Source organism: Crinia signifera, chromosome 1 (assembly GCF_055691185.1).
Source record: "Crinia signifera chromosome 1, ASM5569118v1, whole genome shotgun sequence".
Taxonomy (NCBI): Eukaryota; Metazoa; Chordata; class Amphibia; order Anura; family Myobatrachidae; genus Crinia; species Crinia signifera.
This window is the reverse complement of record NC_139217.1, coordinates 252,094,003-252,117,027: the sequence shown is the minus strand read 5'-3', so window position 1 is coordinate 252,117,027 and position 23,025 is coordinate 252,094,003. Positions and strand designations below refer to the sequence as shown.

General features: G+C 42.7%; 1 protein-coding gene across 1 annotated transcript in view; it reads left to right on the top strand.

The window, feature by feature from the left end:
• Positions 1 to 5,874, top strand: part of SPINK2 (serine peptidase inhibitor Kazal type 2) — a 32,797-nt gene extending 26,923 nt beyond the window's left edge. Inside the window, exons 3-4 of the mRNA XM_083158283.1 lie at positions 1,327 to 1,436; positions 4,593 to 5,874. Of these exons, the coding sequence (XP_083014409.1) occupies positions 1,327 to 1,436; positions 4,593 to 4,638 (156 nt within the window). The 3' untranslated portion in view covers positions 4,639 to 5,874. The remainder of the gene's footprint in view (positions 1 to 1,326; positions 1,437 to 4,592) is intronic.
• The last annotated feature ends 17,151 nt before the right edge of the window (positions 5,875 to 23,025 follow it).

The following is a 23,025-nucleotide window of genomic DNA, read 5'->3' as shown; positions in this document are numbered from 1 at the left end:
GAGGCACAAAATGATGGGAGGAGTCTTACATAACAGACAATTCCACAGATCTTTCAGACTCCTTGAATCTCTGACTAAGATTAGAAAAGTCATCAGCCTGATGGTCAGCAACATGGAGTCGCGACTCCATGCTGAGAAGGTCGGGACCCACTTTGGGGTCAGGACCCACAGTTTGAGAACCACTGGTCTACCTTAATAAACACCCTAATAAAACAACATTTTAACCCTCATTACATGTATATTTATTATGTTCTAATGTTGCATTTTAATCACTATCTATGTGTCCCCACATTGGTTTTACTTTTAAATAAAGTTATGTTGGTGTTACAGTGAAAAAGTTGACACATGTCGACTTCTGTGAATTGAGTGTAATGCTTTTTAAGTATACAAAAACACTTTCTGATTGGGTGTAGATGGTTATAAACTAACTAAATTGACATATATAAGCAGGTCTTAGAATGAATCTTACCTAAAATTAAACCAACCTATACATGTAGAGAAGTGTAGAAATATATGCTTCCAATGTGTTTGAGGGCTGTGTGTGGATTGCAGGTAGTGAAATCATGGTTTTTACTTAATAGGCTGCAGCATTGCTTATTACATTCAGGTGTAGTAATCAGCGTTAATTAGCAGACTCAGGCGTCCGCTCTCATACGGTATCTCTAGGGGTGGTCTGGAGCTATCTTTGGCGTCCGCCTGTTTTTGGCCCAAAATGCACGGTGCGTTCGCCGATCGAGGCGGTTGTAGCACCGTACATTTTTGGTGCACACCCCTGTGTACGCCCATGTTTATGCCCAGTTTCCTCATTATTCCGACTGCTCCCCTAAAAACGCCCACAATGACCTTACTCTTGCGGAAACATTTTTTCGCACGGAGAGACCCGTCCGTGAGCGCTGTGAGGTCGCCGCACCTGCGCATTGCGAAAGCTATGCATGCGCAGATAAAAAAAAAAATCCCGATCCGCCCGTATACGGTCCCACCGTACTGAGCAGAATAAGGCCCTGAATCATCAGCACCATTTCCCAGCTCTTTACCAAGTATAGTAGCTCTTACTAACTGCTTTGAGGCTCATTTACATTTGGATATGTCATTTTACAAGATTCCTCTTAGATGTAGCAGTACAAACCCATGCTTCTAGGTGCCACATTCACAATCTCTTTTCACAATCTCTCCATATATGGGGCACTGTGCAAAATTCTATTACCAACTATAATCTCCCTGAATCTAGTTTTCAAAAGTAGGCAAGTATGATTGGCTGTTGATCTAGATCGTCCTATGATCCACACCCTTGTGTAACTACTGCATTTCTTAAATCTTTCCCAACAGCCAAAATGTTACCTATACCAGTTACCAGGGTGTCCAAGAGATTTGAATCCCGTTTGTGGAACTGATGGAAAAACCTATTCCAATGAGTGCATGTTATGCGCCTCAAACAGGTAAGATCTTTGTTTTTGTTTATCACTTCAGTGATAATTATTGTAATGCTATGTCTCAAATGAAGCGTACAGGAAGCACTGACTCCTTAGGTCAGGGGTGGCCAAACCTGGCCTCAAGATCTACCAACGGTCCACATTTCTCAAATCACCTAGCTGGTGCACAGCTGTAGTCATTACTGTCACATTTTTAAATCTGCTGCAGTCATTCCTACTATAGATCCACAGGTTGCCTGAAATACATGAACTGTTGGTAGATCTTGAGGATAGGTTTGGCCACCACTGCCTTAGGTGTTAAGGTTAGTTAATGAGAAAACAGTATGTGATTAGAATTAGTACAAATAAAGCCTACTTATTATTTATTTATTATTTATTAACAGTTTCTTATATAGCGCACACAGATTCCGCAGTGCTTTACAGAGCATAGTTATAATCAAAAACACATAACAAATTACATTACAAGACAGTTTAGGACAAGTACATGGTTAATATGGATAGTTGCACCAGGGGACAGGACACTGAAGCAATCATCAGGGTGGCAGTGGTTTATATATTCTAAGAAAGGCACATGAGGAGAGAGGGCCCTGCTCGTGAGAGCTTACATTCTAAAAGGGGAGGGTTAGACAGACAGGGGTGACACAGAAGGGGAAGAAGTGGGCATAAACAGTAGGTTAGGATGAGAGATGGTCAGGTTTTATGCAGGAGGGTGGGAAGATGACAGCTTAGTCTTTGATATTTTAAGTCTAAAGAAGCGCTGAGTCATCCAAGAGTAGACAGCAGAGAGACAGTTGGAGATATGAGTGAGGATAGAGGGAGAGAGATCAGGAGAGGAGAGGTAGATTTCAGTGTTATCAGCATAGATGTGATAGCGGAAGTCGAGTGAGCACATACGCTCACCCAGAGAGGATATATAGAGAAAGAGGACACCTACTATCAATGGAAGAGCAGGAGAGGAGAGGTCATTAGAGGTACAGCTGGTCATTTTCAAAACTGACAGTGCAAGTACAAGCTTTAACAGTGATAGTAAAAGTTGTTTGCAGATGTAAAATGCTGATGTTATGGTTGAATTGCCAGATTAAGCAGCCAGGAGTAGTATGTTGTGTGAATGAATTTAACACACTCAAACTCTACTTGTGCTTTATACCTGAGTTAAGCATTTGCAGATCAACTGGAATATGCAGTACATAATTTTTTTAAAGAAAGAAAATGATGATGGCACAAAAGGAATTGGTCTAATGAGCACTAGAGCCGGAACTTGTGGGTTGTGAGCCCAGGTGCAAAAATAAAGTTAGGGCCTCTCTCCTCCACCATAACCCAAGTTTACAGTATGCCACACTTCAGTGGGTGACAAGGATAGGCAGTGGGAGGAAGAGTGTGAAAGGAAGAGGTTGAGAGGGGCAGCAGTGGGCCCCCTAGTCCTCAGGGGTCCCGGAGCACTGCACATGCTGCACCAATGGTAGTTCCTCCTCTTATGAGCACTACTACTCCATTGTGTTTACTTGCGACTTGGCCACCTAAATGGCAATTGTAGTTTACTTGAGCAAATTAATGTCTGATAGGTACCTCCGTTTTATTGTTGATCCTGAAAACAGGGACCTCACCGACAGTTATATTTTACATTCCATCCCCATCCGCTTAGCCTGTGTGTGTAGCCAATTACACTTTGCGGCGTCTAGTCAAAATTGACTTGCCTGCACAGTGTATTTGGCCAGGCGATAGCAACACAACAGGGCCGTCCATTGCAATTGCCCACAGTGTACACACAGGGCGATTCTGCCTAACCTTCTAGATGATTTTTACTATCTTGTCAAAATTGTTTGTCCAAATCGCCCTGTGTGGCTTAAGTTGGCAATGTTGGCAGGCATGCATGGGCAAGAAAGAGATAAACTGTGTGGCTCTAGAATAAACTGTAGCCAATAGATTAACAGTAACAGCTCACTAGTTAAGGTCCTCTAAACTTACTTCAGGTCGTGTACATATAGGCTTTCACAACATATCCCAGCATTTACATAGAAACATAAGCTCTGAGTAGTGATTTGAGGCTTCTGTCAATTCATACAGTACATCCAAGTTTTTTTACTTTAGAATTTGAGACCCTGGGGTGTATTTACTAAAGGTATAAAATTGCTGAAAATGAATGTTGCACTTGTGAGGCTAAAACACACATGTACTAACATTTAAATATGTAAAAAATCATCAATTAACAATCAATAAATAAACAATTGAAATAGGCCTTCAGTAAATATACCCCCAGTATCTAATAGTTCGCATTGTAAAAATTTGTGTTGCATGTATTGCTTTTTACAATATAATATTGTTGTCCAGTGTTCATGCTTTCTACCTTTAGATTAGCAGTTCCCAAACTTTTGTATCTCGTACCCTTTGATTAGGCTTTTCATTTATGAGTACCCCCTCCACTCAATTTTTGAATTACCCACAGTACTTTTGAGTGGAGTGCAAGTGGGCGTTATGTGTATCCTTATATTAAGGAATAGCCGAGAAGTAGTTTGTAGTCAGGAGTAGGCAACATGGTTCATCTCAATGGCAATGGGAGAATACTACTTCTTCCACCATTGCCAATATTATTTTAAAGTACCGCCAACCGGTCTGCAGAGTACTCCAGGTTGGGAACCACTGATTTAGATCAATCATCTATGAGTAGACTCCATGAAACATCACAATGTAGTGACACATTTCACATAGCACATTTTGACTTTTAATGGTATTAGTGTAGTTTGGTCAATGTGTACCAACCTTTTAGTGGGCCATTGGATGTAATCCTGCCCTATCTCTAACCTGAGTAATGTTAAATTAAAATGTGTTTCACAATGCCAACAAAAGGAAGCCCTATTTTTTCCAGGAAAAGTACGGTACACAAAGCAGGTAAATCCTATTTCTATGAAACATGGTCTGGTCATGATGGAGTTAAGCAAAGAACAAGGAGTTAAAAGATTCTTAGCAGCAATGGTATTAAGAGGAAACATTGCCACTTAGTGGTGTTTGTAATGGCACATTACATTCGAGTGGATGTAGTTTCCAATCTTGGCATTGCCTGGTAACCATGTCAATATTTATGAGATGCTGATTCTTCATGAAGAGTCAATAAGATACTGGCACCTAATGGATAACATTGTGTAACATGTTTTTTCTCCTCCACAGAGACAATGGGCTGAAAGTTCAGATTAAATGGAAGGGAGAATGCTGATGTGCCCATGTTTAATCTTGGAGAGCTTTGGATGTTGACCTTCTTTGCAACAGTGATCATGTTGTATAGCATTTCAATCATATAAAATAAACTGAGGTCCAACTCCTTAAAACACCAAAATAAATAAATTGTGTGTGTGTATATATAAATAGATATAAAAATACACATATATATTTACAGTTAAGTAATATATAAAGATAACATATGAGTCAAATAGTTGAATAAGCTAACTATATAGAGCAGCATTATTTATTTATTTACAGTTTCTTATATAGCGCAGCCGATTCCATTGCGCTTTGCAATTGTAGACAGTGATAGAACAAAATGGGTAACAACAAACAGACTTGGAGGTAAGAGGGCCCTGCTGCAAGCTTACAATCTATAGGGACAGGTATTCAATTAGTCCTGTTTTTTCACATAGTTACTGTACATAGTAGTTGAGATTGAAAAAAAAGACTTTAGTCCATCACGTTCAACCCATATATAATCTCCTGCAGTGTAATGAACTGGGCGAGGTTACTGCCTAACCAGAATCCATGACTACCCAAAATGGTTGTCCAATTTATTACTGATCCACTATAGTTCAGTATAGTTATAGCCCTGTATACTTTTTTCTGCTAAAAACAATTGACTATCCCTTTTTTAAATGTATCAATTGAGTGTCTGCCGAAACAACCGTCTCTAGTAGAGTATTCCATATCTTAACTGCCATTACTGTAACGGTGCCCACAAACGGTGCAATGGTTGGATGCATTTTGAACTTTTTAGTTAAAAATGCAGCGCATGCAGTTCACATTGCTCCGTGATTCTTTTGGCTTGCGATGCGATGTGTGCTCCCGTGCATCGCATTTTCACCTAGGTTAAAAATTGCCACTTTAATTGAATTAGGAGAAAGCGCATTTGCCGTAACAAAAATGTGTAAAGGTGAGGAGTTGCACCCCCAAAGTGGGAATGTATACGATAATTTGCTTTGTATGGAATAGTACAAATAAAGAATTTCATTCTTTGGTTAAGACATTTCTTCCAAAACCAAAGCCATTTCTTGATTTGTGCATTCATCAACTCAGTGGTTACACACTTTCAAGATTCTATAAACCAAACATTGTGGCCTATTTAGCAACTAGTTTTAGATATTTAAAACCAATTGTATTTAATGAATGGTGCTTCAGCCAAAATAATAACAGTTAGGAGCTAATTGGTTGGTGCACCATTTATCATAAGCAGTGTGTGTGTGTGTGTGGGGGGGGGGGGGGGGGGGTCAGTGTTGCTTAAAGGGTAGATGTATCAACAAGTCATATTCTTGTTATCACTCTTCACTAATTTAAAATGCTGCTCCAACCAATCAACTCCTGTCATTTTTTAAACACATGGCAGTTAAGAGTTGATTGGCTGGAGTACCATTTAACATTTGTTACGAGTGATAACAAGAATAACACTTGATGTTAAATCTCCCCATAGTATGATGCTATGTGGCCTCTTTTAATTTTACACCATTCACTGTGTAGCAAAACATCAGTGACTGATGCTATTTTCATACCACTCAATTGAAATAAAAATACCATAAACATCCCCTTGCCATCTTCTGGATCCACTTCAGGCAACAGTGGGGCCATTGGTGTCACACATTGTCCTCTCTTCACAAAGATGGCTATGGAAACGCACCAGAGTTATGGATCATCATTGACTAAGTGAGAATACAGTAAAAGGAGAATAACATGGAGCTGTTAGAATTAGGCCTCATTATTCAAATAAATCTGTCTGAAATCACAAATTAAGCCTCCTCTGCTTTATGTTGTGCTTTACCCATGATCAGCAAGGGTGCGTTGTGTATGAGTGTCAATCATGGACAGTCTGCTGCAGTCCTGCTTCCAACATTGAGTCTGCAAATTACTGAACATCTGTACTTTGGGCATGATAGCACACTTATATCTGCATCTCAAAGAGCCTCAGGGTATATTCAATTGATGTTGAAATTGCAATCAGTTTTCGACATGAATAGATTGGAAGGGGTTCTGATCTATTCAATGTTAGCTGTTTTTTATCGACAGGTCAAAATGTTCCGAGTGCCTAAAACCAGGTGGATTGATGGAATAGCTGCTAATGCACCTGCTTTTGATGGAAACACAGACAAAACCTAAAGGTTTTGACCATGTTTCCGGCAATCTCAATCTGACATGATAAGATGTCCGATTGAGACAGGGAGGACTGCACCCGGTGAGCAGCAGCAGCTTACACAGTGCCGTTCTCCTGTACCCTCCCACTGCCTCCCATAGTCACTCGCCGCATTCCCACCACCTCCCGGGCAATTGTGCCGCCTCCCGCTGCTGTGCTCACCCGGTACCAGCTCCAGCCGAGTGAGCATCAATCAGTGCCCAAATCCGACATCCGTGTTTGGCCACTGCATTGAATGATGGATGCTGGATCCATTCCGTCAAAAGAATTTCACAATTTATTCGGCATCAATGGAATATACAGTATACCTCAATGTGTTCCCAACCAGAAGGGTTTAGATGACATTAGTTTCTGTGCACTTAAAGTTCTTACTATCCATATGAAAAAAACTAACCCACCGCTTCACCTTCAAATGGATATCATTATGATAAATATTCAACTCAAAATAAGGTGTAACTTATGTGCAGTGCGATACATTTTCTGAAAGTTACATTTTACAATATTATGTTAACCCCTTCCTGACAGAGCCAGTTTTTGCGTTCCTGACAGAGCCCTTTTTTTCAAATCTGACATGTCTCACTTAAGTGGGGATAACTTTTTTTTGCTTTTACTTATCCCAGTGATTTTGAGATTGTTTTTTCGTGACACATTGTACTTCAAGTTAGTGGTAAATTTGGGTCGATACAGTCTGTGTTTTTTTGTGAAAAATACCAAAATGTCGTAAAAAAATGGAAAATTTAGCAATTTGCAAAATGTAAAATTTTCTGCTTGTGAGACAAATAATAATACCACTCAAAATAGTTAATAACTAACATAGACCATATGTCTACTTTATGTTTCCATCATTATTTCAACTTCCTTTTAATTTTTTTGGACACTAGGAGGCTTACAATATGAATAGCAAATTCTCAAATTTTCAAGAAAATTTCAAACACTGATTTTTTTAGGGACCAGTTCAGTTCTGATGTGACTTTGAGGGACTTGTATGTGAGACACCCCCATAAATGATACCATTTCAAAAACTGCACCCCTCACAGTATTCAAAACAGCATTTTGGAAGTTTGTTAACCCTTTAGGTGTTTCACAGGAATTAAAACAAAGTGTAGGTGAAATTTCAAAATTTCATTTTTTTTGCAGATTTGCAATTTTAATACATTTTTCTAAGGAACACAGTACATTTTACTAGAGAAATGTGACTAAAAATTGATTCCCCCAATTCTTTTGTTTTCATAAATATCCTATATGTGGCCCTAGTGTGCACGTTGACCAAACCACAGGCTTCATAATAGAAGGAGCACCTACTTGATTTTGGAGCCTCCTTTTTATGAGATTATTTTTTAGGCACCATGTAGGTTTCTAGGCACCATAAGATGCTAAAATTTAGGAACCCCCCCACAAGTGACCCCATTTTGCAAACTACACCCCTCAGGGAATTCATCTAGGGGTATAGTGTACATTTCAAACCCCCAGGGGTTTCACCAATTGTGGTACAACTGGGCAGTGAAAATGAAAAATTAATTTTTTTACACAAAAATGCAGTTCTGGCTCAAAATTTTTCATTTTCAGAAGGTATGAAGGAGAAAAAGCACCCCAAAATCTGTGCCCCAATTTCTCCCGAGTACGGCAATGCCTCACATGTGACCAAAAAATACCATTTGGGTGCATGGCAGGACTCAGAAGGGAAGGAGTGATTTTTGGATTTTGCAGCTCAGATTCTGGTGGAATTTTGGTGGGTGCTATGTCGCATTAGCAAGACCCCCCAAGCACCAATACAGTGGAACCCCCCCACAAGTGACCCCATTTTGCAAACTACACCCCTCAGGGAATTCATCTAGGGGTATAGTGTACATTTCAAACCCCCAGGGGTTTCACCAATTTTGATACAAGTGGGCAGTGAAAATGAAAAATTACATTTTTTTACACAAAAATGCAGTTCTGGCTCAAAATTTTTCATTTTCAGAAGGTATGAAGGAGAAAAAGCACCCCAAAATCTGTGCCCCAATTTCTCCCGAGTACGGCAATGCCTCACATGTGACCAAAAAATACCAGTTGGGTGCATGGCAGGACTCAGAAGGGAAGGAGTGATTTTTGGATTTTGCAGCACAGATTTTGGTGGAATGAATGGTGGGTGCTATGTTGCACCAATACAGTGGAACCCCCCCACAAGTCACCCCATTTTGCAAAGTACACCCCTCAGGGAATTCATCTAGGGGTATAGTGTACATTTCAAACCCCCAGGGGTTTCACCAATTTTGATACAAGTGGGCAGTGAAAATGAAAAATTACATTTTTTTACACAAAAATGCAGTTCTGGCTCAAAATTTTTCATTTTCAGAAGGTATGAAGGAGAAAAAGCACCCCAAAATCTGTGCCCCAATTTCTCCCGAGTACGGCAATGCCTCACATGTGACCAAAAAATACCATTTGGGTGCATGGCAGGACTCAGAAGGGAAGGAGTGATTTTGGGATTTTGCAGCTCAGATTCTGGTGGAATTTTGGTGGGTGCTATGTCGCATTAGCAAGACCCCCCAAGCACCAATACAGTGGAACCCCCCCACAAGTGACCCCATTTTGCAAACTGCACCCCTCAGGGAATTCATCTAGGGGTATAGTGTACATTTCAAACCCCCAGGGGTTTCACCAATTTTGATACAAGTGGGCAGTGAACATGAAAAATTACATTTTTTACACAAAAATGCAGTTCTGGCTCAAAATTTTTCATTTTCAGAAGGTATGAAGGAGAAAAAGCACCCCAAAATCTGTGCCCCAATTTCTCCCGAGTACGGCAATGCCTCACATGTGACCAAAAAATACCAGTTGGGTGCATGGCAGGACTCAGAAGGGAAGGAGTGATTTTTGGATTTTGCAGCTCAGATTCTGGTGGAATTTTGGTGGGTGCTATGTCGCATTAGCAAGACCCCCCAAGCACCAAGACAGTGGAACCCCCCCACAAGTGACCCCATTTTGCAAACTACACCCCTCAGGGAATTCATCTAGGGGTATAGTGTACATTTCAAACCCCCAGGGGTTTCACCAATTTTGATACAACTGGGCAGTGAAAATGAAAAATTACATTTTTTTACACAAAAATGCAGTTCTGGCTCAAAATTTTTCATTTTCACAAGGAATGAAGGAGACAAAGCACCCCAAAATCTGTGCCCCAATTTCTCCCGAGTACGGCAATGCCTCATGTGTGACCAAAAAGTGGCAGGACTCAGAAGGGAAGGAGTGATATTTGGATTTTGCAGCACAAATTCTGGTGGAATGATGGTGGGTGCTATGTCGCATTAGCAAGACCCCCAAAGCACCAATACAGTGGAACCCCCCCACAAGTGACCCCATTTTGCAAACTACACCCCTCAGGGAATTCATCTAGGGGTATAGTGTACATTTCAAACCCCCAGGGGTTTCACCAATTTTGATACAACTGGGCAGTGAAAATGAAAAATTACATTTTTTTACACAAAAATGCAGTTCTGGCTCAAAATTTTTCATTTTCACAAGGAATGAAGGAGACAAAGCACCCCAAAATCTGTGCCCCAATTTCTCCCGAGTACGGCAATGCCTCATGTGTGACCAAAAAGTGGCAGGACTCAGAAGGGAAGGAGTGATATTTGGATTTTGCAGCACAAATTCTGGTGGAATGATGGTGGGTGCTATGTCGCATTAGCAAGACCCCCAAAGCACCAATACAGTGGAACCCCCCCACAAGTGACCCCATTTTGCAAACTACACCCCTCAGGGAATTCATCTAGGGGTATAGTGTACATTTCAAACCCCCAGGGGTTTCACCAATTTTGATACAAGTGGGCAGTGAAAATGAAAAATTACATTTTTTTACACAAAAATGCAGTTCTGGCTCAAAATTTTTCATTTTCACAAGGAATGAAGGAGAAAAAGCACCCCAAAATCTGTGCCCCAATTTCTCCCGAGTACGGCAATGCCTCACATGTGACCAAAAAATACCAGTTGGGTGCATGGCAGGACTCAGAAGGGAAGGAGTGATTTTTGGATTTTGCGGCTCAGATTCTGGTGGAATGAATGGTGGGTGCTATGTGGCATTAGCAAGACCCCCGAAGCACGGTGAAATTATGAACCTAATAATCCATAGATGTGTGGTATATTTTAAAACACTCCTTTATACATAGGCCGGGTTTGTCGGGGCAAGTGTCACACTGGAAAATAGTTTGCTTTCTTATTCCCTTTTTATAGCAAACTTTGCACCTTTTTTGTGTCCTGCCCTTTTTTCCAGTGGAGGGGATTTCATCAGGAAAATGCTGCCCTGGTACAATACGGGGGCCAGTAGTAGAAGTACTGGGGCCCTCTGCCTGCTGGTTCCCAAATATTAGGCCCTTTATGACTTCCTCTTGAAAGTGCATAAATGTCCCCCTCTGGCCGGTAGAACGGAATAGCACGTAAGCGTTATACAGTGCCATCTGGATGATATACACGGCCACCTTCTTGTACCAGATTTTTGTTTTCCGCAGGGCACTGTACGGCTTCAGTACCTGATCTGAAAGATCCACTCCGCCCATGTACCTATTGTAATCCAGGATACAATTAGGTTTGGAGGTGTGGGTACTGGTACCTCGTACAGGGACGGAGGTGGTACTGTCTCCGTGAATTGTTGTCAGTATAAGGACATCCCTCTTGTCCTTATATTTGACCAACAACATATTTTCGGTGCATATTCCCCTGCTTTCACCCCTTCTCATTACTTGGGCAATGTGCGTTTTTGGGAGGCCTCTTTGGTTCTTGCGCACAGTACCGCAAGCTGCTGTACCTCTTGAACCAAGGGCCTTAAACAGGGGGATGCTGGTGTAAAAGTTATCCACATAGAGGTGATAACCTTTATCCAGGAAGGGGTGCACTAAATCCCAGACAATTTTTCCACTAACACCTACGAGGGAGGGGGGGCATTCTGGCGGTTCAATTCTTGAATCCTTCCCTTCATATACCCTAAACCTGTGGGTGTACCCTGAGGTGCTTTCACACAACTTATACATTTTTATGCCATACCTTGCCCTCTTACTGGGAAGGTACTGGCGGAATTTAACCCTTCCTTTAAAATGTATAAGGGACTCGTCTATGCAAATGAATTTATCTGGGATGTACATGTCTTCAAATTTGGCACTGAAATGATCAATGACCGGCCTGACTTTGAATAGCCGGTCAAAGGTGGGATCATCTCTGGGTGGGCACTGTGCATTATCGTTGTAATGCAAAAATTTAAGGATCGTCTCAAATCGAGCCCGGGGCATGGCCATACGGTAAAATGGGGTGCTGTACAGAACATCTGTACTCCAATATTGCCTAATTTCTGGCTTTTTTACTATGCCCATATGAAACACCAGACCCCAAAACGTCATCATCTCTACTGCATCTACAGGGGTCCACCTAGCAAATGATGATGTGGGGGTTTGAGCAATAAACTGCTGGGCATATAAATTAGTTTGGTCCACCATTAAATTTATAAAATCATCAGAGAAAAATAATTTGAAAAAGTCAATTTCTCTGAGACCTGTGGAATCAAATTGGATTCCTGGCATGGCCAAAAACTCAGGAACCTGGGGCTCAAAATTGTCTGGTGGTGGGGTCCATACGAGATCAATTATTGGGGGGGGGTCTCAGCTGCTCTACGGGGGCGTCTTTGAGGGGGTCCCTCATCACCAGAGGAGGAAGAGGAGCTTAAGGCGAATCCTTCAAATTCCCCGCTTGCATCACTGGCTGTGTCAGAGTCAGAAGCAAGCAGGGCATATGCCTCCTCCGCTGAATACATTCTTCTGGATGACTGGGATGACATTTGGGATGACATTTGGGATGCCATTTTTATTTTTGTGTTACTGGTAGTGAAATGTTTCAACACGTGTATAGTGTAGGGGGGGGTACAAACTTTATTTCAACCCGGGGGGTATGTAGTGTGTAGTGTGTAGTGTGTATGTAGTGTGCAGAAAAAAAAAATACTTTATACCAAAAAAAAAAATGGAGGGGTTAAAAAAAAAAAAAAATTGAAGGGGTTAAAAAAAAAAAATTGAAGGGGTTAAAAAAAAAAAAAAAAAAGGTCCTGCGCCAAAAATTGAGCACAGATGTTGGTCAGTAACGTCCGTCACTGAACAGCGCTGAAAGGCAACAGGAATTTGATCAAAAAAAAAAAAAAAAAATAGATCAACCCTGTGCCGAAAAAGATGATCAGTGATGTACGTCACTGATCCGCGCACAGCGGCCACAGGACACCCACAAAATCACAGTGTGTGTAAAAAAAAAAATTAAAAAAAGACCCCACAGCACACACAAAAAAAAAAAAAGGTGATCAGTGATGCGACACTGATTACCAGTGAGGGGCAGCAGGTGCAACTGACAGTGCAACTGGCAGGTATATATATAAAAAAAAAAAACCTCTGCACCCCTAAAAAGTTGCTGATCACCTCAGATATAGTGATCAGCACAAAAGGCGGGGGCAGCAGACACAAAATTTAGCACTATCTATCACTCTCTGTCGCTATCTCTCTCTATCTCTCTATCTCTCACTATCTAACACTCTATGACACTGCAGCAGCAGCAGTGACAGGTATATATATATATAAAAATACCCTGCGCCCCCAAAAAGTTGCTGATCAGTTAATTTATACTGATCAGCACAAAAGGGGGGGCAGCAGTCAGTTCTATAAAAAATATATAGCACAATCTGTCACTATCTCTATCTCTCTCTCTCTATCTCTCTCTATCTATCTATAACTATCACACTGCAGCAGCACAAAATATAGCACTCTCTGTCACTAGGCCTCTCTATCTCTCTCTCTCTCTATCTCTCTCTATCTCTCTCTATCTCTCTCTATCTCTCTCTATCTCTCTCTCTATAACTATATCACACTGCAGCAGCACAAAATACAGCACTCTCTGACACTATCTGACACTATCTCTCTCTATCTCTCTCTATCTAACTAACGCTATTACACTGCAGCAGCACAAGTTCACAGGAAGTCACAAGTAACAGGATCCAGGAAGCATCCAGCACACTACAAGCACAGATGAAGCAGCCAAGATATTTGCAAGGATCAGGTAAGTATTTTGCAAGGTTCTGGTCAGTATATCGCGGCAGATTGGCACGGTGACCGCACTGCACGCAATTCCAGACCGGAATGGCGTCTGCAGTGCAGTCACCGTTAGTTTAAACCCCCCTCCATGGCTGTGATTGGTCCGTCGGTCCGACGGACCAATCACGGCCTTTGGGGGCGGGCGGGGTGAGGTGGGGTGACACCAGTGTCACCCTTACACCCCGCGGTGATTGGTGCTGTACTTTACAGCACCAATCACCTCCGATCGCGTGTCACCGGCGAACGTTATTCGCCGGTGACACAGAAAACGCTGTAATTGGCTGTTCACACTGAACAGCCAATCACAGCGATCGCCGACGGGGGGGCGGCATCGCAGCCCCCCCTGGGCATGCACGGACATGTCTGCTGTCAGGGACAGCAGACATGTTGAAACTGTCACCGCGTCTATAGACGCGGTGACAGTTAAATGCCATGACGTACATTTACGCCATGTGTCGGGAAGTACTTCCCGACCATGACGTAAATGTACGTCAATTGTCGGGAAGGGGTTAAAAATGTATTTGTTTCACTCTGGTCTTCTGCGCACAATGTGCTTAGATTCACAATTCTTCCTCTTAACAGCTAAAGCATAAATAATGCAATAAACATACAGTATACACCCATTACTGTGTGAGATACTGGACATGGAGATCATTTTAATATTCTCTCCTTGTAGCTTCCAGAGCGATTTATAAATTGTTTTTCTGCTTTCCTTTATTTTCATTGCAGTCGAAGGCAGCATCCTTGCTGCTGAGGAAGCAAGTTTTGTTATTACCAATGACATTTACATGGCGGTAACATTTTTGTTTGTAGAGTAGCCTATCCTATAGGTGACTGCCCTTCTAATTAGTTGCAGCTGTGTAGCTATGGCAACATAAGAAATTCTTGATATTAACTTCAACCACAGAAGTGTTTCTCTGTATTATTTGAATGTGCATTCCAGACACACCCTCCACCTCCTCACAATTCCTTAGCTTTAGGGAACCCAAATAACTTTGTTTATGGAAAAAAATATAACTATAATACCACTGATTGTTACATAAGACAGCATGATTGAAGCAAGGTATGTAAACACCTGTATTTCACTAACATGACATATACTGCAGGTTGCTGGGGGGGGGGGTCACTGCAATGTACAGTGTTTACCATGTCCAGAGAGGGTTGGGGTAGGGCTGGTTGGGCTCAAATTAGCTTGGAGGGAGAAGCAATGGTATCCCTTCGCTGCAAAGCACATTGGGCCTTATCCTAGTTCACTCTTTCTGACAAAATCCTTCTTAGATGGACAAAACCATGTGCACTGCAGGTGGGGTAGATGTTACTTGTGCAGAGAGAATTAGATTTGTGTGGGGTTTTACTTCAAAGTGAGATCTATATTGCAGTGGAAAAATAAAGCAGCCAGTATTTACCCTGCACAGAAACAAAATAACTCACCCAAATCTAATTCTCTCTGCACATTTTACATCTGCCCCCCTGCAGTGCACATGGTTTTGTCCACCTAAGAAGGAATTTGTCAGAAAGAGTGAACTAGAATAAGGCCCATTATTCTCAGGGACTGTATGCAGGACTCTTCTCAACACTGTGACTTGTTTGATTTCACGGCTTCTTAATAAGGTCTTGCTCAGTATTCTAAGTATCCATTTCACAATATTATAGTTGGAGTACTTAGATACTTATACCTCTCATAACATAAACAAATTGCATACATTTACAAAGCGATAAACCGAAGATAAATATGGGCAGGGTTCAGTGATGACCACACCACAGACTCTGCACTTTATTGATTTTATTGATTACTATGGGCAACCAATCAGATTCTATCTAGAAGGTGCTAAATAGAAATCTGATTGGTTTCCGATAGCAACATCCCATCTGAAATAGAACACCACAGAAATAAGCACTATTTTCCTAAAGATCAGAGAAACCAGACATAGTCCAGGGCCTGTATGATAATAGAACATGGAGCCCCTTCTCTATTTCCCACCCGTGCAGCAGGATTATTAAGTACCAATAACAAAGAACTGGAGATTGGCATTTGTATGCAGCTGATGGTGCTGTGTAGGGAAGCCAATCCCGGGGCATTTTTTCAATCCCGGGATTCGGGATTGAAAAATGCTCAGTCCCGGGATTGGCTTTCCTAATAAAAAAACGCCCTGGCCGCCCCGCATTTACTTACATTTGCAGGGGCGGCCGGGTTGATGGGTGGGAGCCGGGATGCCGGGTGGGCAGCTACATCTGGCCGGCGGCAGGGTGGGCAGCTTCCTACTTCGGGAGCCGTGTTGCTGGGTCGGCTGGCCGGCTAGGTGGGCGACTTCATAATGCGGAGTTGCTGGGTGGGCTGGCTAGGTGGACGGGCGGCTTCATCTCTGCCTGCCTACCTGCGCAGCGTGACCTCTCGTCACGCTGAAAGGTCACGCTGCGCAGGGTTGCTCTGCCGGGTATGGGAGTATCCGGGCAGCGGCTGAGCGAGTGCTCAGACGCTGCCCGGCATTAGATTGAGCATAGTAGGGGTATGAAAAGGTCGGAGGACGCGCACCGCCACCCCATTTCGGGGCCAAATCCCGGGATCCCGCCGATCCCGATCCCGGGATTGGCCACCCTAGTGCTGTGTCCCTGTTGTAATAATGGGAAATGCAGATCCTGCCCTGACCAATATGGTGCTCCATAACAGGCAGCCAATAGCTCTAATAAATACTTGCCTACCTTAATAGTCTCCTCTCCAGGAGAAGCCGCTTTTCTCAGGGGTGGGGGTGTGGCTTGCCATCATTAAGCCCCACCCCATTTCTTCACGGAGGGGGTGGCACTAAATGAAACAATTTGCATAATTTTAGCCCAGTCCTCTCCCCAAAGAGCCGAGAATGGCGCTATATGACCGGCAGAGGGAGGGGTGCAGGGCTAATGCGGGGGGGGGGGGGGGCTCTAAATGTGGGATGCTTGCCACCCTTGCCCGGAAGGAGACCTGATTTACTGGACTCTCCCGGCCATTCCAGGAGGGAAGGTAGGTAAGCTCTAATAACAATGTGGGTTTTTTTACACTGGGCTCCCTCCTGGCCAGTGGCACCAGCAGCATTTGCCTATATGTCCTGATAGAATGGAATACAAATCATGGAACAGTCACATTAGTACAATACATACAGTATAGATAAAATAAAAGGATTAGAGGTCATCAATCATAAATACTTTTGCAATATGTTTTCAAACTTGGAACATGTTCCTGTTACTATTGCCTGCCATGTGGCTCAGGCTACGACTAATAAAAGAACATACTAGACAGTATGTCAAGCGTACACAGGGGCGTGACCACGGCGGGTAGGGAGTGAGGTGTGTGAGAGAGCTCTCTGACCTCCATCCGACAGCGGCAGCGTTGAGATTCCAGCCCCGGGGATAGCACCTCCCTACTTGGGGAGTGCATATTGGAGAAGTACGCGGTGAGAGAAGGATAAGAGCACGAGGACGCTCACGGCCAGACGCCGGCTCACTGCAATACCCTGCATCGGTGATTTCGCGCGGTAAGCGACACAGCCTCAGCAGCACTCGACTCCTCCAGCATTAAGCAAGAGGTCTGTCTTGGACCTGCTTGCCAGCTGGACACAAGCCGCAGGCAAGCCATAACACGCGGCCAGGGATAGCAGGAACGCGTGGACGCATACAGAGAGACGCTGGCCCACTGTGACACTTTACATTGGTGGCCTGACGCGGCAAGCGGCTCAGCCTCAGCAGTATCCGACTTCGTTTACCCAGTGAGCAAAACTGGTGATATATCCCCCCTGTATTAAGCAAGAGATGTGCCCTGGATCTGCTTGCTAGCTGGGAATGAAATACAGCCAAGTCTCTACATATGGTCGGTGATGTACTAAAGAGAGGTCCCTGGTATTCAGAAACAGCTTGCTTGGAAAAACAGCGCGAGAGGATCCCTGCAGCTGCGATAAGGTATTTTAATCCGGCGGGGTTACTGTGTGAAGGTGGGAAAGTCGGACATTTGGAAATATTGGGGGATTGACTGCTTGTGGAAAGTGGGGAAAGTGCTCTATTTTGTAAACTTGATTGGTAGCCTGCAACAGCCTGTGGCACTCACTGCTGCGTATTAGACATTCCTGTTTCCCCTACTCTCCTGCTTGCCTGGTTGTTGGAGACCTGCCTTAGTGGCACACAGAGGACGGCTAGGAAACTGTAAATATGGGCAAATCTAACAATGCCACCGCGGCCGCCCGTCTGGAGCGGTTCGCCCGCACACAAACAAATCCCACCCAGACCCCAAGCTCTACCCCCCATACAACCCCCTCTAAAGATAAAAGCGGTACCCCTCCGGGACCCCCGGAAATTACCTTGCAGCAAATATTAGAGGCCATAACAGCCAGTGAGCAACGCCTCACTGAAAATATCCAAGTAGTTCAGAATGAAACCTTGTCAATTAAAGCAGATCTGAAAATCATTAATGAGAGAGTCCAGGAGGCCGAGATACGGATATCTACCTTAGAAGACTCCACTAATTCTTGGGCGACAAAAATGAACAATCTCGGTAAACAAGTTTCAGAAATAAAAACAAAAATGGCTGAGATGGAGGGAAGGCTTCGTAGGAACAACCTACGCTTCGTAGGTCTGCCTGAACATGTAGAGGGGAACGAGCCTTCGGTCTTCTTGGAGAAATGGCTTTCAACAGTACTCGATAAAGCAGAGCTAACATCTCAGTTCGCAGTGGAACGTGCCCACCGAGTTCCCTCAAAGCCCCCCCATCCAGGAGCATTTCCCCGCACATTTATTGCTAAAATTTTGAATTTTCACGACAGGGATGCTATTCTTAGATCAACCCGTACAAAAGGACAATTGGAATATGATGGACATAAAGTATCGGTTTTTCCGGACTTTGCGCTTGACGTGCAAAAAAAACGTGCAAAATTTCTGGATATTAAGAGGCGGTTAAGAGAATGTAACATTAAATATGCAATGATCTTTCCCGCAAAGCTCAAGATAATCAGCAAAGGCGAAACCCTATTTTTTTCAGCCCCAGAGGAGGCAGCATCCTGGCTGGACAAGAACGTTCCAGGCATATATCAAATGGCTAGCCGTTAATATGTATTCTTTCTATGTTTTGATATAGTATAAAATAGGTCAGAGAGCTCCCCTATACCTTGGTGGTCAAGGGATCTTTTTACACAAAAGCCCCTCGTCTTTTTTTTTTTTTTTTTCTCTCTTTTTTTTTTTTTTTTTTTTTTTTTTTTAGATTTAAATGCTTTGTATTGTTTACGGGTTTTTTGATAATTGAAGTATGCCATCACAGGGAAGGTATACAGGGTGGGGGGAGGAGAGGGAGGGGGGATCTGGGATGGGGTTTGTTGTTTGTTGGAAATTTCAATGTACTAGTAGGAATAGGCAGCTTGATTTTGTTCTGATGCGGCAGGGGGAAGCAAGTTGTAAGTGGATGGAACCTGGTAGACCGCTCCTTGTAATTATATTCAAGGAGGGGGGAGGGGAAAGGGAAAAGGAAAAAAAAAGAGGAAAAAATGAGAACATAACATCATGGTGAAATTAATAACCTGGAATGTACGGGGTATAAATGATAAGGTCAAACGATCCTTAGTGATGGACCAACTTAAAAAATCTAAAGCAGACATTATATGCATGGTGGAAACTCACTTGACTGGTGGGAAATTACTATCATTAAAAAGACCATGGGTCGGAGCGGTCTACCATGCCCCATTCACAACTTCCTCTAGAGGGATATCAGTCTTAATTCGTAAAAATTTCCCATTTGAATGTCAGAATATACAAATTGATCAAGGAGGGCGATATATTTTTCTAAACTGTAAGATAGATAATAAGTGTTTATTGATATTGTTTATATATATCCCTCCTCCATTTTCTATGGAGATACTACTTAAGGCGGCAGAATACTTGGCAAAGTTCCCGCAAATACCATCAATATGTATGGGTGATTTTAATAATATTATGGACCCCTCAATTGACAAGTGGAGGCAAACCGCAAACGTCAAGAGGGAGTGGAATAAGGGGTTTGTGGACTTGGTCCATGGTTTGGGGTGGATTGATATATGGAGACATAGGAATCCGACCAATGCTCAGTATTCATATTATTCGGCAACCCATCGGATGTTCTCCAGAATCGATCTCACCCTGGTTTCCCGTGAATTGATGCCCCAAATCTCTAATACCTATTATATGGCAAGGGGTATCTCTGATCACTCCCCGATGGTTTTAGAACTTTTGGAGACGAGAGAAGGAGGGTATCAATTCTGGAAGTTGGATCCATATTGGCTGCAGAATTTAGATCAGGAAGAATTAATACTCTCCCAATGGGAGGAATTCTGGGAGCAGAATAGGGGTACAGCTTCTCCTGCTGTTACTTGGGATGCATTTAAGGCCTTTGTAAGAGGGGTGTTTAAAAAGAAAATAGCGGAAAATAAAAATAAAAACAGAAATAAAATATCCAGCCTGGAGAAAGAAAGTAAGAGTCGAGAAATAGAACATCTTCTAGATAAGGGGGAGACATCTAGACTAGAATGGGAAAAAGCCCAACAAGAATGGATGGAGTTATTACAAGAGCAAAATGTTAAATTAATGCAGGGTAGTGTGCGTAGAGGATATCAAAATGCGGATCGTGTGGGTAGATACCTTGCCTATATATCAAAGGTCGAATCGACAGCCGGGAATATCCTAGGTATAGAGAGTTCAGATGGGTCCACTGTATATAACACCACAGAAATAGCAGTAGAATTTATGAAATATTTCACGTCCCTATATGCCTCAGCCCTTGATTGCTCGCAGGATGATCTGGAAGAATACATTACAAGTACTGGCATTCCATCTTTGAATCCACAGCAGAGACTTGACCTGGAGGCCCCTCTGACATTACAAGAGATAAAAAAGGCCATTATGGAACTGCCAGGGAGAAAGGCTCCAGGCCTAGATGGATTGCCAGTAGAATTCTATAAAAATATCTAGATAGAATCTCTCCACTACTTCTGGAAACTTTTTCCTTATGTTTTGAAAGTGGTAAATTACCCCCCTCCTTGGTTGAGGCTAAAATATCAGTCATTTTAAAACCTGATAAGGATCCTACTAAAGTGGAATCGTATAGGCCAATATCAGTATTAACGGTGGAGGCCAAGATTCTCGCTAAGATATTGGCGAGCCGCATCAATAGATTTATCCTAAACATAGTTCACCCAGATCAAAATGGGTTCATGCCGGGTAAAACCACCTCCCTTAATTTGCGCAAATTGTATACCCATCTTCAGATCCCTAAAGAAAGGTACTCGGGGGCAGCGGTGGCATCACTTGATGCCACCAAAGCCTTCGATGTGATCGAGTGGCCGTATTTATGGACCGTGCTTAGGCATTTTGGTATAGGTCCGCGATTCATAAGGTGGATCCAGCTTTTATACACAAACCCAGTAGCCAGGGTCTCGGTTAATGGTTGGACCTCAGCGCCCTTTGAATTAGCGAGGGGGACAAGGCAGGGGTGTCCGTTGTCCCCTGTCTTGTTTGCCCTCGCGATTGAACCATTGGCCTGCATGCTGAGGAAACACACTGAACTTAAGGGATTTGAAGCGGGCCCAAATAGAGATATAACATCTTTATATGCAGATGATCTTTTGATCTACATAGCAGACTACATAACAGAAATGCCAGGTATCCTGCGAGCAATCGACCGTTTTGGAAAGATATCAGGGGTTAAAATTAATTGGAGCAAATCAAGTATAATGCCAATACAACAAGCTCAAAATCCATCTTTACAAAACACATTCCCGTTGGAATGGGTATCTAAATTTAAATATTTAGGAGTCTGGATCTCTATAGATCCAAAAGAATTTATATCGTTAAACATCGATCCGTTAATGCTATATCTTGAGACTAAATTTAAGGCCTGGAAAAGACTCCCCCTCACTCCAACTGGGCGTATAAATTTGGTTAAAATGATAGCCCTGCCAAAGATGCTTTATGTATTACAACAATCCCCGGTATATATCCCTCCCACCCTGTTTAGGAAAATCAACAGTTTGATATCCTCCTTTATATGGAAAAATTCCAGACCTAAGGTGAGATTAGAGATTTTAATGAAGGAAAAAGATCAGGGAGGTTTGAGTTTACCCAACCTAAGATATTACTACTTGTCTGCACAACTAGCACAATTAAGAGATTGGCAGGTAGATAAAATAGAGAGGAACCTAATCCAGGATTTGGTCAATTTGTCAACTCCCGGGATTACCCCCTTATCCAGAATACTTCAGGGCTATGTAACAGTACGAGATCCCCCCCTACTAGTCCAGGCGATAAAGATCTGGAGGGAGGCCAATAAAATAATAAATCATGAAGGAATTGACCCACACCATCCTATAGAAGATAAGAAAATGGTGGGCGATTTGAAGGAACTCCAGATTCGTGAGGTCTGGAGCCCCTTCTCAATTTGTTACTTACACCAACTGTATACTAGAAATGGCTTTAAGTCATTTGAACAAATGAAGTTGGAATTTAATATCCCCCAAGCCTACTTCTTTCGTTATCTCCAACTGAGAAGTGCACTCGAACATCTATGTGAACACAACACTTTGAGTTTTGATACCTCTCCTATAAGGAAAATAATAACCTCCGGTAAAAAAAAAACTACATCTAAGATCTATAGATCCTTAACGAACGAACCAGCACTGGGGTATTTAACTACTCTTAAAGAAAAGTGGGAGCAAGATCTGGGGCCCTTACAGGAAGATGAGTGGCTAAGAGCAGTATCTAGTGTAACTGAAACCTCTAATTCCCTACGTGTACAGCAAGTACAATTTTACATACTCCATAGATCCTACTTGACAAATAGAAGGATGATTAAATTTGATGCTTCAGCCTCCTTGATATGTAAAAGATGTAATGTACAAGAGGGTACCTTTTTCCATCTACTAGCAGAATGTTACCCAGTGGCAAAGTTCTGGGAAGAAGTTAGGGAAATTATGATAGAAACCGGCATACATGCCGATATGTTATCTACTAAAAACTGTATACTTAATACCTCTACCGGGTATCGTTGCAATTGGGGTCAAAAAAGGTTTGTTGTTATTGTATGTGCTCTCGCGAAGGTGGTTATATCTAGGTATTGGATGGCAAAGACGGGCCCTCCGAT